This window comes from Zonotrichia leucophrys, chromosome 1A (assembly GCF_028769735.1).
Source record: "Zonotrichia leucophrys gambelii isolate GWCS_2022_RI chromosome 1A, RI_Zleu_2.0, whole genome shotgun sequence".
In the NCBI taxonomy this organism is placed as follows: Eukaryota; Metazoa; Chordata; class Aves; order Passeriformes; family Passerellidae; genus Zonotrichia; species Zonotrichia leucophrys.
The window spans coordinates 58,211,921-58,228,072 of record NC_088170.1 but is presented as its reverse complement, the minus strand read 5'-3'; the positions used below and the strand labels follow the sequence as shown (position 1 = coordinate 58,228,072).

At 36.5% G+C, this 16,152-nt stretch overlaps 1 protein-coding gene across 1 annotated transcript in view; it reads left to right on the top strand.

Annotated features, from left to right (window-relative positions):
• Positions 1 to 15,500, top strand: part of PRKAR2B (protein kinase cAMP-dependent type II regulatory subunit beta) — a 75,259-nt gene extending 59,759 nt beyond the window's left edge. The window contains exons 5-11 of the mRNA XM_064702853.1: positions 7,248 to 7,354; positions 8,627 to 8,780; positions 9,961 to 10,062; positions 10,643 to 10,717; positions 11,470 to 11,535; positions 11,665 to 11,803; positions 13,312 to 15,500. Coding sequence (XP_064558923.1) covers positions 7,248 to 7,354; positions 8,627 to 8,780; positions 9,961 to 10,062; positions 10,643 to 10,717; positions 11,470 to 11,535; positions 11,665 to 11,803; positions 13,312 to 13,445 — 777 coding nt within the window. The 3' untranslated portion in view covers positions 13,446 to 15,500. The remainder of the gene's footprint in view (positions 1 to 7,247; positions 7,355 to 8,626; positions 8,781 to 9,960; positions 10,063 to 10,642; positions 10,718 to 11,469; positions 11,536 to 11,664; positions 11,804 to 13,311) is intronic.
• The last annotated feature ends 652 nt before the right edge of the window (positions 15,501 to 16,152 follow it).

The window sequence follows — 16,152 nt, the reverse complement described above, 5'->3', positions numbered from 1 at the left end:
GATCCTGACACAGAAGGTTTCCTCACTCCCTTTTGCTGTCTGGTTAACAGGTAGTTAATCAGCTGCTCCACTATACTTGTTCAAGCTAAAGCCATGCACTCATCTTCCCTTCTGCTCCTCAGTTATTCTTAATAGCTTCAGAGAATCAAAGTCATTTGTGGGCATCTGGACATGAAACTGCTTTATTATATATTTTCCTTATTGTTGGTGTGTCCTGGCTTCCATTTGGCTGGACCATCATTACATTAGGCTGCCAATGACATTTTGGCAGACCCCTCTTTGTTAAGCTCTGAGCATTTTTCTCTTATGAGCCCTGCAACATGATGGATCATTGTGTGCTCCTAGAACCTGCTGTGGTGTTAACAGTGCTTACAGCATCAGTTCTCTGGGTGGGATCTGCTTTGCATTACAGCAAGAGCTAGAGCTTCTGTCTCAATGGTCATCAACCGCCTGCTCTGTGGGCTACATTGTAATGTTGTGTAGGCATAGAGCACTAAACTGCTCCAGTGTGGGCACCTGATGGACTTTTTCCAAGGATTCATTCTTCCAAGGAATACTGAGGGATTATTTCCTCTGTTTATGAAGCTCTTCTCAGGACTGTGCTTGCTGTCTTGATACTGATGTTTTGAACTATTTTTTTAAATTCTTCTTTTGAATCAATTCCTTTTAATAGCTAATAGTTCCCACAGTCTGTTCCAGGTGTGTAGCAGAAGACTTCCCAGCTGAGTTCTCCCTTTGAGGTGTGCAATCCAAAGCCTTGATATGTGCTCTAGGGATCTCCCAAGTCTTGTTCACCTCCTTTTGCTCAGATTGTCCAGTGGATTAAGAACACTTCCCCCTGCTTGAAATCCTTTACAGGCAGCATTCTGGAAAGCTGAATAAGATAATTTCTGTAAAAGAGTTTTCCATTACAATAATTTTACTCATAAAAACACTGGAAAACTACTGAGCTCTGAAGGGAGCAAAGATATTAAAATGTAGCCTTCTTAAGTCTGGCTTGTTCCTTTTTGGAGCCAGGATCTGTAGTCCCTGGGGAACTTCTCCCACTCCTCCTTCTTGTTCTGCTTCTGAGCAGCGACTCAAGGGCTCTGCCACTGTAGCTGCAGTAATTAAATATTCCTGTGCCAGCTCTCTTCCTTACCTCTGCATCTCCATGAGAGATGCTGCAGTTTACACAGTGGTGTATTAGCAAAAACCTCATTCATTTTGAGGAGAGATAATATCTTCTGCTGCTAAAGCTCAAGTCTCTGGAACAAAAGTTAAGCTTTGTATTGATAGCATCTCCTGCTGCCACTGTTGTGGGTTTTGGTTGTTTTTTCCCTTGTATTGAACTTCAGCTTCTTTCTGCTGTGGTTCATGTATGAAAGTCACTATCTCAGAGGTCACTTAGAGGGGAACAGATGTAAAAGGCTTAATGGCTTTTCCCTGATGGCCTTTTAGAGGGTGTCAAATACCATTTTCAAATACAGAATGTCTTGTCACACAATAACATGTCACACAATGTCTTACAGTGTGGCCAGAATTGCATTCAGTACATGATGCTCAGTCAAGTCCCCTTTTCTTAACACTTTACCCACCTTCACACATTGTATTTTAATTGGAATGGAAGGATAAGATAAGGCTATCACTAAAGCCAAAGGAGAAGTTGCAGTAGTTGGGAGTGACTTACAGTTCTCTGCTCAGCGTGTTAATTGTAGAGGCCATTTGAAATTACAAGAGCCATCACATAAAATTAAAACCCAACAGAACCATTTGAATGTAAGGCTAAATGAGAGAGGAGAAAAAGAACCTTCAGACTTTGAGACAACTTAGGACTTGTTATACATACACAACACTGTCTTGAGCCCTTGTTTAACTATAGTAGTTTTTGAATAACAGATAGGTAAATTTTCACATATATATATATATAAATATCATAATTTCACATATTGTCTGTGATGAAAAATATAATAATGTAAAGAAACACCAGTTCTCATACATTTCCCTGAGCAACATTCTTATGTTTTAAAGGCCAACTCTTAGAGCCTAAAGTCTGTGAAGTTACTCGAATTTTATGGAAACTTTCTTTAATTTTGTAGATGGATGAGGATGTGAATGGCCAGTGAATATGAGTTCAGCAATGTATTCCTTAGTTAACTCCCTTAAATAAAAAGTACTTTTAAAGAATTGATCTTGTAGGAATTTTTGGCTTTCTGAGGGCTTAATCATTTGCCATCAGTTGCTGTCTCTCAGTATCAGTTTTTCATAGTGTGTTACAGTTTTGGAAAAATGACTTCAAGAGAAGAATATGAATTGAAACATGCTTTTGCAACAAGATCAGGGAAGGAGGTTTTGCAGAGGTACTTGGTTACTTTTTAGAGGACCAGATCAGGAAAGAATCAGGAGACAGGTCTATTCAGATGTTTGTTTTCTTTTTCCTTTGCTATATTAGATTAACTCATTCCTCTTTTAACATATCTCTTCCTGTTCTTCTTCCCAGGAAAACCTCTTCCTCTTAGAGTGTGTTCATTGTCCTTCTCAGTTGCCTGCCTCCCTGTTGCCAGACACCATGATAATCCTGTTTGCTCCCAGGATTGCCATGATGTGCCAGGCTGGTCACTCTGCCTGCGCCCTCCGTGGTGCTCCAGGTGCTGGAGGTTGCCACAGTGGCTCTGAAGCTGCTCTTTGCCTTCCACTTTCAGTTCGTGTAACCCAGCAAGGAGAAAACAAGATGATGACCAAATGTCTTCAGCCCTTACAGAGAACAAGCCTGGAGCTGCTGTCACTGAAATTTCTCTCTGTTCAGCCCAACAACTGCTTTATCACCAGGAAGAATAGCAGCAGCAGTAGCTCATCTGCTGGCCAAGGAAGCCTTCTACATTTTTACAATACAATTCAGAGTTGTTCTTCTGGTTTTGTCTCTTTAGAGGAAAATGTGCTGGGCTGATTAACAACAGGCTATTTGGTTTGGAAATTACAGCCCATAGGGCAGCAGTTAAAAACCTGATGAACCTTTTATCAGAGCAAGAGGCTGGCTCAAGGGGCTGATACCATCAAAGCTGAGCTGTGCCCTTGCATTTAAAGTCTGAATCCTTTCTTTGGCAAAAATTCACAAGCAGTGTTAGAGCATCTATTCTCTTTCAGAGAAGTTTCATATTGGAGAGCTTTGTCCTGCTAATGCTTGTACAGAATATATAAAATAGGTCTTGACCTTTTTCTAAAAAGTAATAAATTATGCATTTTGTTCACAAATATGCAAAAGCAATTTCTGGGCATATTGCCACTTATGTACCTGGAGAATTAGTGTAAGACAGCACAAATATTGATTAATCAATTAGAATTTATTAACTTGAAGGAAGATGAAAGAGAACATAATGTAACTGTTTTATGAATAGTGGAACCTTATATTTAAGGTCAAATCATTCCTTGAAACCACTAACAGAAGATTCTCATGCTGCTGTCAGGTTCTTAAGAATTTTGGTGAAGAACTGAAACTACAGATTTTGGAGCAATTAATGGAGACATACATGCCACCCCCACACCATCCATCCATCCATCCATCCATCCATCCATCCACACACACACACACACACATACACATTTCTAGATATATCAAATGTGTGTATAATATATGTAACTGAGCCCAGAATGCTTGAACATATTAACACTCATAGAGGTGCCCTTCCAGAGAGGGGCAGTGGAGCTGGGGCAGGGTCTGGAGCACAGTTCCTGTGAGGGGGAGCTGGGGATGTTCAGCCTGGAGAAAAGAGGGCTCAGGGGGGACCTTGTTGTCACTCTTGCACTGCCTGACTGGAGGCTGTGAGCAGGTGGGTGTTGGTCTCTTCCCCCAGGTAGCAGGGCCAGAGGAAAGGGCCTCAAATTGACCTAGGGGAGGTTCAGATTGGGTATTAGGAAAAACGTCTTCACTGAAAGTGTTGTCAAGCACTGGAAGAGACTGCTCAGGAAAAAGTTTGGGTCACCATCCCTGGAGGTGATACATTGAAAAGATGTGTAGTTGAGGCACTTGGGGTAGTTACAAAGGATGAAATGTGTTACTGAGCCTGACTGATGGGCACGTGCATGATTTTTGAGAGGCAGAGTACTAATTTACCATGTAACTGTGTGGATGAAGGTTAAGGTATATTCTCAAGGAAAATACTATTGCTTAAAATATTTATTGTACATTGAAATACAAATTAGAGTCTTTGATGGTGAAGAAATGAATGCCTTTTCATTAGTTTACAAGTGGATATAACACAAGGGAACTAAATATTTTGAACTGGATCAATATTGCTGCTAACATTTTTGTCCGAGTTCCCCTGGAGTATATGGGCATGGTTTTGTTTTGAAAAACAAATGTGGAGAGGTGTAGACATGAATTCTGTAATTTATCTTCCTCTACAAGGTTCAGAGTTGTTGATTTAAGAAGTCCTGTTCTTCCCCTGGTTTCCTTGCCTGTGTTTTGCTGACATTTTCTACCTCTCTCCCCCTCCCCCAGCCCCCTTTCTTTTCTGGGTTTTTCACTGATGAGTTAATATCATATTGAATATTAATTTGTTGATATTTCACATTGCACAAAGGGAGGACAAGGTAGGCAGCAGGATGCCATTTCAGCTGGGGCTCATTTTATGAACTCAGGGACCACAGAAGAACTGTGAATTTGCTTTGTTCACATGATAATATTCTAATGTTTTTAGAAGTCATATGAGCCAGGGACTACAGGCCAGTCACAAAAAAACTCCTTCATCCTGATTCCATTTTACATGTATTTTTGAAGGCAGAACTGCTTTAAGGAAGAAGAGCATTTAGACTGCACCACTTTACAAAATACTAGAATTAATTCTGTTTATGAAACAGATCTGCTTTTTAATTCTAAAATTACTTGTCTTTATCTTTTCAAAATAACAACAGAGGATGCCAGTAAATTGAGCCTCAGTCTGGCAGAGATTTCAGAGAATTCACACAGAGCAAACTGGTCAAGCAAGTTATGTAATTCTCATGGTAAAAGCAAAAACCATGTTCCTGGTTTGGTTATTACAATCCACTTTGTCTTAATTTAAAGTGGAAAATTCTTGAAAAAGGACCACTTGTCTTTAAGTTAGTTGCAGTTTATTTAGGAAATTAAAATAAATGTGTAATGCTTCAGCAATTAATAGACTGCTCTCAGATGTATTAAATATCTTGAAGTACTTTAAACATTTTTTAAAGGGAATTGGATTTGTGAATTCTACTCTGTTGCATTAAAAAACTAGATTTACATACTGGAAAAGTTGTGGTTTGGTGAGCTTGAGTCATGGTTATAAGTTGAAAATTTTTTAACCAGAAATCCAAGATGAAACTCACTGAAAAAAGATTTTAATGATATGTATGACTCTTCCATTACAGGAAATAACCATCTTTTTGGTTTAATCTTTTTTCCCAAGAAATCTTGAAAGTACTTTAAGTTCTGGGGTTTGATGCACACATAATACATTTTTCTTGCATGGCTTGCACCTAGATGATGGCATGGCCTCCAGCTCCCATGCAGTGAGGAGCACTCTGTGTGTTCTCTCTTGTTCTCAAAGGCAGACCAGCACTGTTGGCTGGGGAGCCACTTTGCCAATTCAGATGCAAAGCCAGAGGAAGGGAAGGTGCTGCTTGCTAGGTCAGTTTCAGCTGATGTTAGGTCAGTTTTGCAGATTCTGTAGGAATTTCTTTTTGTTTACATAGAGAGGACTGAAAAGAATGAAGTAATATTACCTATTCATTCAAGCATGGAAGTTTTTAAAAGGCAACTCCTGTACATAATTTTCAGTCTCTTCCAATGGCACCCACTCACACTTTTCTTTCTCTGAAACGAGCTATAACACATTCACTGATATCTGAAATGATCCATCTGTTTTCAAACACATACCTGTCTGTACTAACAAAGCTACTAAGCAGAGGCACAATTAAATGATTTTTTGCTGGCCTAGGAGGGCTGCAGGATGTCTCCCTGTGCTTTACCATGATCTAAGGATGGATACTGCCATTCTGTTGTTCTTCGTGCCCACACACAGCCAACTCTGTGAAGGAAAATTTGTATTTAGCTTCCATTTCTCAAAAAGGCTTGGATAACATGGTACTGCTGGTATTTTTAAAAGCTTTCAGTAAGTAAAAAATTCAGCAGCATAAGGATGGAATTCATTACAACTAATTTATCTGTCTAAAAACTGTGTGTAACTGGGAGTTACAGTGGATCTCTCCATTGTCAGAGCAAAGAAAGGGAAATCTCTAGAGAATGATTCTGAGCTATCTTGCATGGTTATCTCTGTCCATGGGCAGCAGGAGGACTCTGAAGGACTGACTTTGGTGTTCTTTGGAAAGGCAAATGCCATCCATCTTTCAGTGGCTGGAAATGCTGTGAATGGAACCATTGCAAAATGCATATCTAGAGGCTTTTCTAAGCACGATTTTCACTAGATCTGCTTGTTCCAGTATGATACATGCTTAATAAGTTTCAAGAAGTATAGAGTTTTAGGCATATTGCAGAATAAACCAAAAATAAAATTTAAAATTTTAAGTTAACTTCTTAGGATTCTTAATCCACAATGAGCTGTGTTTGGGTTTTTTAGATGTGAATAGTCAAATTTATATCAAATAAATTACGTAATTAGTGGGTGGGGTATTTTTGTTATTATACAGTCGTAATTAAAATGATCACATTTTGTTAGTCTGTTAGCATTTCTCTGTCAACAAAGTGGCTTTGTAGTGTAAATTCCTGCTTTCCAAAGAATCCAGCATTTACTTACTCAGCCAAAGCACTGCAAACATTTATGGCTACATCTGGCCCAACATTTTGCAGGCATTGTATAACATAGACGTTCAAAATACTTCACAATCATTTTGAAACTAAATTCTGTAATGAAGTTCTAAGGACAAAATCAGGTAAAGGCATGATTTAGAATAATGAATGCAGGAGGTTTTTTTTGCAAGGCTATAACATTGCTCAGTTGGGAAGGGTGAAATTCTGGTTTTGGATGGTCATGAGCAATTTATATTGCAAAGGAGATCTCTTTTATTGCTTGCAGTGACAAGTGGGAGGCTGTGCTCTGAACACTGGAAAAGCTAACAGTGAATACTAAATAGAACTGTCTTTCTCTTATTGATCCACCCATTTCTGTAGCACGAATATTTTCCACCATTAACATCTTTTATCTGCATATTGGGAAGCTGGCCAGTTAGTTAATTCAAAGAGTAAAATTGTAGGAGCAGATGATAATTTCTTGTCTTTGTGTTATTTTAAACAGGAACAGATGTCTCAGGTGTTAGATGCAATGTTTGAAAAGATGGTTGAAGGAGGGGAACACGTAATTGATCAAGGGGATGATGGTGACAACTTCTACGTCATTGACAGGTGAATTGCTGTGTCTTATTATAGCACAAAGTACTTTGCAAAAGTCCATTGAGAACAGTCTGTATTCTGTGAACTTGTATTTAACACTGACATTCCAGCTTTTCTCTTGGTGTTCAGTGACAGGGCTCATGGGAGTGGTTCAAAGCTGTGCCAGGAGAGGCTCAGATTTGACATTAGGAACCTTCTCTTTACCTGAGTGGTCAAGCACTGGAAGAGGCTTCCTGGAGGTTGATGTCCAAAGCCTGTCAGTGTTTAAGGGGCACTGGGACAATTCTATTAATAAAATTCTTTCACTTTTGAGCAGCCCTGAAGTGATCAGATTGGTGAACAAAACAATTGTTTTAGGTCCCTTCTAACTGAAATATTAAATTAGACTACCATAAAAGTGTGCCCAGATTCTGTGCTGGAAAGACAATATTTTTCAGCCTGGTGAGGTTACAATTTGTCATGTCTTGTCCAAAAGGCTGCAGGGATTTACAATATTCTGTCAGCCTTGTGGTTTTTAGGTGTAGGTATTACCTCTGTGTCCCTTATCAATGAAATAACTGCACAAATTTTTGCTTTACATTCACATGATTTATCAGTGCACACCATAAAAATATTCAGTACAGAGGAAAATGATGGCTCAGCATCAATGGGCTTGGCAAATTCGTGTTTTACAAGATATCGGATTTTATTGCATTTCCAAAGCAAAAAATAAAAAAAAGTTATGAAATTAATGATGGAGAGAAGAAATGCACAATATATTAGAAAAATGCATATATTTATTTCATTATTTTACATTGCTTTTCAGATACGTTCCTTCTCTTTCCTGCATCTCAGTTGTTTCATTAGAAATTACTACTTTAAAATATTTAAAATATTAAATAACTTGTATCGTTATTTCAGTGCTCCTATCATAGCAATTTTTGCAAAGACTTGACATTTGTATCTGGTGTGGTTAAAATGAAATTAAGAAACAGATTCTAAGTAAGATTTTAATTTTTAATAAGTTCTGGTAATACATAGATCACTGTACATCCATTCTATTTTTAAGCTGAGTTAATGTAAAAACTAATAACCCTATGCTTCCCTTTAAAGAGAGACCACTTTTGTTATTTATAGAAGTCATTGAGATGTCTTTACAAGGTGATTAACACCATTTAAGCAAGCAAATACGTATTTCAAATGCTTTATCTTTGGAATTCATGGTATAAAAAAATATAGTGAGAGGCTGCCTAGCAAAGGCCAGGGCTGGTTTCTACTCACTGTACTTTTATATTTTATTAACAGAGGTACATATGATATTTATGTAAAATGTGATGGTGTTGGGAGGTGTGTTGGCACCTATGATAACCGAGGATGTTTTGGTGAGTTGGCCTTAATGTACAATACACCCAGAGCAGCTACAATTATAGCTACCTCTCCTGGTTCCATCTGGGGTTTGGTAAGTAGAGTACTTCTTTTAAGCTATTTTTTAAAAATATGTATTTTGTATTGATTTTACTGGCATGCTGTATCAGCATTAAAAAAAAAAACACCTTATAATTTCAGAAAGTTTAATTCTAGAAATCCTAACATGATGCTACCTTTTTCCAGAATCCACAGATGAAAATCTGAGGTTTAATAAAACATTGTTTTTTAAAACAAAATTGTTTTATTTTATTTTAATTGCAATTTCCCAAATTGAAAACCACTGATGATTACATATTAATTTTTCCCCCATGCATTGATTGGAATGCCTTTGTTCCCAGAGTAAAATTCCAATATGAGGTTATTTACCAGTCTTATACTACGTGGATTTTTGACAAGAGTAATTGAGTTTACCCTAAAAGTAAGCTGAGATGGCCATCATCTTCAAGATGTGCATATTGATCTAATGACTGATGCCAGGACTGAAATGAAATGTGGTTATTCACCAGCTCCATCCATGTGACTCCTGGTGTTGTTTAGGACACTGTAAGAATGGCTTTAAATGAAATTGGGTTGTGTTGGCCATAAGTGCCCCTGTGGCAGTGAAGGCTTGCGGTGCATTTTCCCTCTGCTGGTCACCAGGGCACAGCCACACAGAGTTAAGAGAAGAAAACACCATAAGTGTAGTTTTTCCATCTGTCTGGTTCACTTTCATGGCCAAATCTTAAGGAATGTCCAGTTGGCTGTTCAGGGCAGCAGAGAGCCTTGTTCTGCTGAAACAGCAAAAGTGGACAGGGACCTAAGACCCAGACTCATGTATTTTGGTTTTTACAAAACCCTAAAGCCTCTTTGAGTACATACCAATTTGTATGGGATCTCAGGGTAATGAATAAACTTTGTAAATTAAACATTTCAATACAGAGGATTTCTTAAATATCCTGAATTACCCACTCAGTGTTCACTGCTGCAGACTCTGCCCTCTGTATGTGAGCTGAGTATGTACCCTGCAGGGATTTTCATAGCCATTCTCAGGTTAATTCAGGAGCTCCTGATTGACCTCTAGAGGAATCTTTCCCAACTGACAGTAGGGAGAGAGCAGCCAGCTACACTGAGTGACTAAAACTGGGTCATTTGGTCATATACAGCCAGATCTAAAGTATTTTCTAGCACATATTTTCAGTTAATTAACTCTCTTTTTCTCTTTGTGTTTACAGGATAGGGTAACATTCCGAAGAATCATTGTAAAAAATAATGCCAAAAAGAGAAGAATGTATGAAAGTTTTATTGAGTCATTGCCATTCCTTAAATCTTTAGAAGTAAGATTTCTATTGCATTATTTTAATAGCTGTATCAGATGTACCTGATAAGATTCTGCTCTTGAGGACTTCAAATTTTGGCATTCAAAGTGTCTCCACAATAGAAGTTTCCATACCTTTGTTTCAGAGAAAGACTAAATTTTAAATTTATTTCAATTTAGAATTTATTATTGTTCATATTGGGTTTTAAAACATAACTTTACTTTCAGTTTCCCAAAGCTTAGTTTTACTAGATATTAGCCAACAAAACTAAAGAATGATTTGGAGAATTTAAAAATATTTTCATTTATCAGCTATATTTTTACATATGTTTTTACATGCATGCTTTTCTGAACATAATTTTTGAAGGCTTCTAAGAAAATTAAAAGCTTATCATAATATAGTATAACCTCTGGAACATAATGTAATATACCCTCTGGAACAATATTCAGCAGTTCTTTTTTTAATGGCAATCAAAACAGGAAAATAAAGATACACTATTCTGTGCAAAGATTCACAGAAATATTAAAAGGGCTTTCTAAATATATGCTATCATAATGTTAACCAAATATTTCTTACATTTTCTTTTTTTTAAATGAAGGTATCTGAGCGTTTGAAAGTGGTTGATGTGATTGGTACCAAAGTGTACAAAGATGGAGAACAAATCATTGCTCAGGTACAGTTTCTTCCTAGTTTTAGTTTTTCTTTCATAATAGGTAACAGTAATCATGTTATTTATAGACAATGCATACTTTTAAACCCTATTTTTCTTTCTCACATAAACAAAACCAATGGATCTTAAATGTAAGAGGTGGTTATTTTGTTTCAAAAGCTCACTTTTCACTTCTGATATTTTCAAGAACAAGCCTCTTTGTTGGTATAAATGAGTCAACATTTTTAGTACACTTAGAAATTCAAACTTGACAAGTGTGCTTCCAAGGAGGAGCACTGAGGGCTCACTTTGGTCTTATTGTTAAAATATGGTCAACTTTTCAAAAAGACAAAAGTTAAACTCTTCAGGATAGGCAACTGTGATTGTCTTGCCCCAGGATAATTAGTGGATATCACATAGCCTCTAGAGGCTTTTTATTCTGAAACTTGCTAAGGGAAATCATTTGGGAGGAACACAGAAGTGGATAAATGGTAGTAAGGACCTTAAAAGTCTTCCACAACATTGGTTTTCTCTGCATTTTGTGTGAAGCACAGTCAGCTATGTCTTTTCATGAAAAGGCCTTGCTGTTGCTTCTGTATAGATGTTTTGTTTGTTATGTGTCCAGAGTATGGTTTTCAAATTAAAAGTGGTTTCTTTTGCCACAGGTATCAAAAAGAGGAGCTTCAAGGCCCTGGTTGCAAATATTTTAATCTTACCATGAAACTAAAAGGGAAATTTTACACTTTTTTTACTCACTTTCTTTTTATCTTGTGCAGGGTGACTTGGCTGATTCTTTCTTTATTGTGGAATCTGGAGAAGTAAGGATTATAATGGCAAGGAAGGTAAACATCCCTAAAACAAAAACCTTTTTTTTTACCATTGTCACTAACTTTGCTTATGTAATCTTGAGTTTGGCAAATCTCTTCTCTAATACTCTTTCTTTCTCTCTCTTTCTTTCCATGATATTTCAGGGCAAACAAGATCTAGAAGAGAATGGAGCAGTAGAAATAGCTCGATGCTCAAGAGGACAGTATTTTGGAGAACTTGCTCTTGTAACTAACAAACCCCGAGCTGCTTCTGCATTTGCTCTTGGCACTGTCAAATGTTTAGGTATTAGTCAATACCATTTTATATCTAATATAAAATGATATTTAATCTATTTGGTTGTTTCTATTGTCACTCTGTCTTTCCCCAGAATATAAGATTTAAGGCTGTTTCAGTATTATTGTCCATTACTATTTGCATTATTTATCTGCAAAAATCACTTACAATTGATAAATACTATTACCACAATTTATCCAATATTTCTCTAGCTGTATGGAAGTAAAAATTCTTTTAGGACAGTACAGAATATTGCTGCAAACTACTTATAGACATCAGATAAATGTCTAATACTCTGCAGAAAGGTGAGGCGTTTCTTTTCTCAGTAGACTGACTCATCTAAGAAATAATTCTGTTAAAAATCATGGGCCTTTTTATCCCCATGACTTAAGCTCTTAAAAAATTCTTTTGTCTTCACTAGCTGTTAATGTAGTCATCCCCTCACACTGTAGTCTCAGGCAGAGGAAGAGTGAAGACTGTAGGAGTTGTGCTCATAGACAACCCTTCACAGCCATTGCTTTTCACGGTCTGATGTTAAGCTCCTAACTATCAGAAAACTGCAAATATCTAATATAAAATGATATTTAATCTATTTGGTTGTTTCTATTGTGACTCTGATGTTAAGCTCCTAACTATGGGAAAACTGCAAACAGTAAAGATAGGTTTGGCATTCCTGCATAATGATTTGATGACCAAGTAACCAAAAAGTTTCTCTATTTTTAAAAATTCGTAACTCAAAACACATAGAGATCATCAGGCAATAGAGATCAAAGATATGACAGAAGGGAAAGAATAACAGGCAATGGTCAGGAAGAGACGGGAAGAGTGTTGTTTTGTTATCCATTATGGCTGAATAGCAAAGCACTGGCACTTCCCAAACAGCAGAGATCTTGAACATTTCTCAGGAGACAAGAGATTACTGGCCAGCAGGTTGGAAGTATATGAAGTTTCCTCCCTGGCCTATTGGCTGGAACTGTAGAGGATCATGTTATGTGATCTGATAAAGAAAATATTCTGGTTGGCTGTGCACTAACATTGTGTGTGAATTACAGTCTTCAACTTTTTGCACATTTGCTGTGAAAATAAGTATTCATTACCATTTTCACTTTGGGTGGAAGCAAGTAAAAAGAGCAAGGAAATAGACTGTTAGAGCCCAGATACAGCCAACAACAACAGTTAATGTTGTGGCTTTTTGAAATATTATGGATCTTAAAACTTTATTTTGTGGAGGAATCCAGGCCCTTTCAGACAAACTCTCAGGTAACATATATCTTAATATGAAAATATTTTCAAAATAAGGAACAGAACCAGTTTATTTTTGAAGTTTCAAGACAGCAGTGTGTTGGCTGATCTTGGTTTTGCTAAGGTAAGCAGTTCCCTCCTGTGTGAACAATATAAATGTCTCAGTACTATCTGTTGTCATTTAAAATGTTATACTGAAATATCTATATTACCATGAGTGTCTGTTACTGATGAGCATATCATATTCTTTCTCTTTCTCTTCCTTTTTATCCTAGTTATGGATGTGCAGGCATTCGAAAGGCTTTTGGGACCTTGTATGGAAATTCTGAAAAGAAACATTGCAAACTATGAAGAGCAGCTAGTTGCTCTGTTTGGAACAAACATGGACATTGCTGACACCAGTGCATGAACTAAACATTGGAGCAACAAGATCTGTTATGAGAATATAGCACAGTAGTGGTTAGTCCACTGAAAAATTGTCTCTCTTCCTATAGATGCCAAGCATTTTCTGTGATTTTAAGAATGGGATTGGGGTTTTTTGGTTTGGTTTGCTTTTGGTTGGGTGGTTCTTTTGTTTTTGTTTGTTTTGTTGTTTTTTTAATTAATTATGACAGTGGAAATACTAGTAAAGAAAATAGCAATTCAATAAATTGAGGGCTTGATTTTTAAAAGTGCTCAGTACTTATGGTTCCATCTGATATAAGGAGAGCCTGTGGTAGCTCAGCACCTTTGAAAATCAAGTCCTTTAACACAGCATTTCCTTAAAGAATAGATTTTTTTAAAAACCCCACATGTGATGAACTTGTTAAACCAACTTCTGTTCTTCTAAAAGGTTACATCTTTTCTGGAAAGACTGTTAGTTCGAATGTGATATGTTGAAAGTATTAGTGCACACAAAGTGTTTATATGTATTACTACAGAAGATATACAGTAGATATTACTTTTTGACTATTACAGTTGTCATGATTTTATGTTGCATTTATCACAGATGTAGTGAATCACAAGGTTAATCATAAGATAAAGCATGACAATGCGTTTTGTGTAACGCTCATGACCCAAATCTGGTTTTTAACATTTTGTAATTGTTTTAAAGTCCTCTTTGTTTAATATGTCATGTTTCAGCACGACATTGTAATATCTTATGCAATTTAGAGGACTTGCATATTTTTGCAATAAACTGCATTTTTTATTAGTTATATGAATTCTGTACATGAGTGAGGACAGCTGACAACCGAAATGCTTTTAAAGCAAAGGCATGGGTCATTGTCATGTTCTACCTAATCATACATAACCTATATTGTTTTCCTTCTCCCTTGTTTTATATTTATGCATTTTGTCTTCTCTATTTATGCTTGTTCTCTAGTTAATTTTTTTTTTTAGGTCTCACCTTTTTTATTGTTGAATCTGTTTCAAGTGAAATGATCTCTGTATATCTCTCTTCCTGCAGTCTAATCTTAGCTATCAAAGGTCAGAGTCAATTACTGAAGGGATTGATATCAAAAGCCATGCTAAACTAAGCTTGTCCTTGAAAATCCTTAACAGGAAGTGCAAAAGGATTTTTAATTTGAAAGATCAGTACTTCCAAAGCTTTGCACACATCTGTCATTGTTAAAGCTAACATGTCTTGCTTTCAAAAACTTGTAGGTCATCATGAAATAATGTGTTCAGCCATATTAGCATGGGATACCTTCTGAGACTGAGGAGAGAGAATATCTTAATTATGAGCACAGGGCTCGTTGCCTACGAGGGTCTGTGACTGGAAATTTCAGGCACAGCCCAGTTTCAGTCCTGCTTACTGACCTGTCTGTTGGTGTTCATGGAGAGCCAGTGTGTACTGGTGATGGGCAGCTCTGCCAAAATGACACTGCAAGAGTAGTAGGAAGGCTGCTTCTGCCCTGATTCAAACACCTGAATTACACCATCTTTCCTTCTTAGATAATGACTTTTCTAATGCCACATATTTGTGTACGTTGATGTAATCATTATGCTACAGTTAGTGATATGTTCTGACAATATAATCATACATGTATATGAAATTATGATTATATAATATGATAACAATATATAATTTATATCATATAGTATGGTATAAATTATAAATCAGATTTCTAAAAAAATACAATCTGAACAAAATTTACAAATGTAATTTTTTTTTTACTTAGAAACCTGGTATGAATAATTGCACATATGATAACTTGCCTTTGTACTTTTGATTTATGGGAAACAGAGAAGCCTGTTATACTAGAAGGAAATATCAGGTAACCAAGATCTACTCTTGTCATTCTGTATGCTTAATCTCTAAAAGCTACCTATATTTTGCACTGGCTTGATGTGATTAAGAAAAATGCTAAAAATTACTTGTATGGCAGTAAACTACAATCAAGGCCATAAATGCCAGTCATGATATTTTCAATATTGTTGGTTATATTTAAAGTTTCCTTACAATAAACAACACTTTTATATATAAAAATCTATGTTTGTTGGTATTCTTGTTGTCTTTTGATTCTATTACCATAAAGTTACAAGTGATCCATTTATGCTCATTTATTTAAAAGAATCATAAGTCTTAACTCTTTCATGCTGATTTTCATAAATGACATTATGTGTATACTCTGTCTACTCAGAAAACATGTTGATGCAGTAATTGTCATAATTACTTTATTTGATGATTTGCTTGTAGTTTATAGCTGGGAAAAAGCTGTGGAGTAACAAATTTAGGATAATCAGAGACTCTGGGTTTTCTGATTCCCAAAATACAGCTTCATGTTGCAGCAGTTTTATTGTGTTGCTCTTGGGCACTGGACAATTTCTGGAATTTTCTTTGTTGGTAAATTCAGGGGGGCTTAACCAACAGTAATGTTACCACTTTTAAAGTTTTATCCAAATCATTATATCCTTCATCTGTCAGCACTTGGGATTTCTCCTGGATCTCTTCATATGCACCCTTCAAATGTGCCAGGCTTCATGTCAGAAATGTGGTGAGTGTTAATCCTAAGAATGAAATCATATCAAATTACTGATTTTTTTTACAGACCTTTCAATAAAAAGTAGACAATTCTAATAATTTTAAACAACGCTGTGTTAGGTTTACCTTATTAGACTGTGTCCATGCTTAA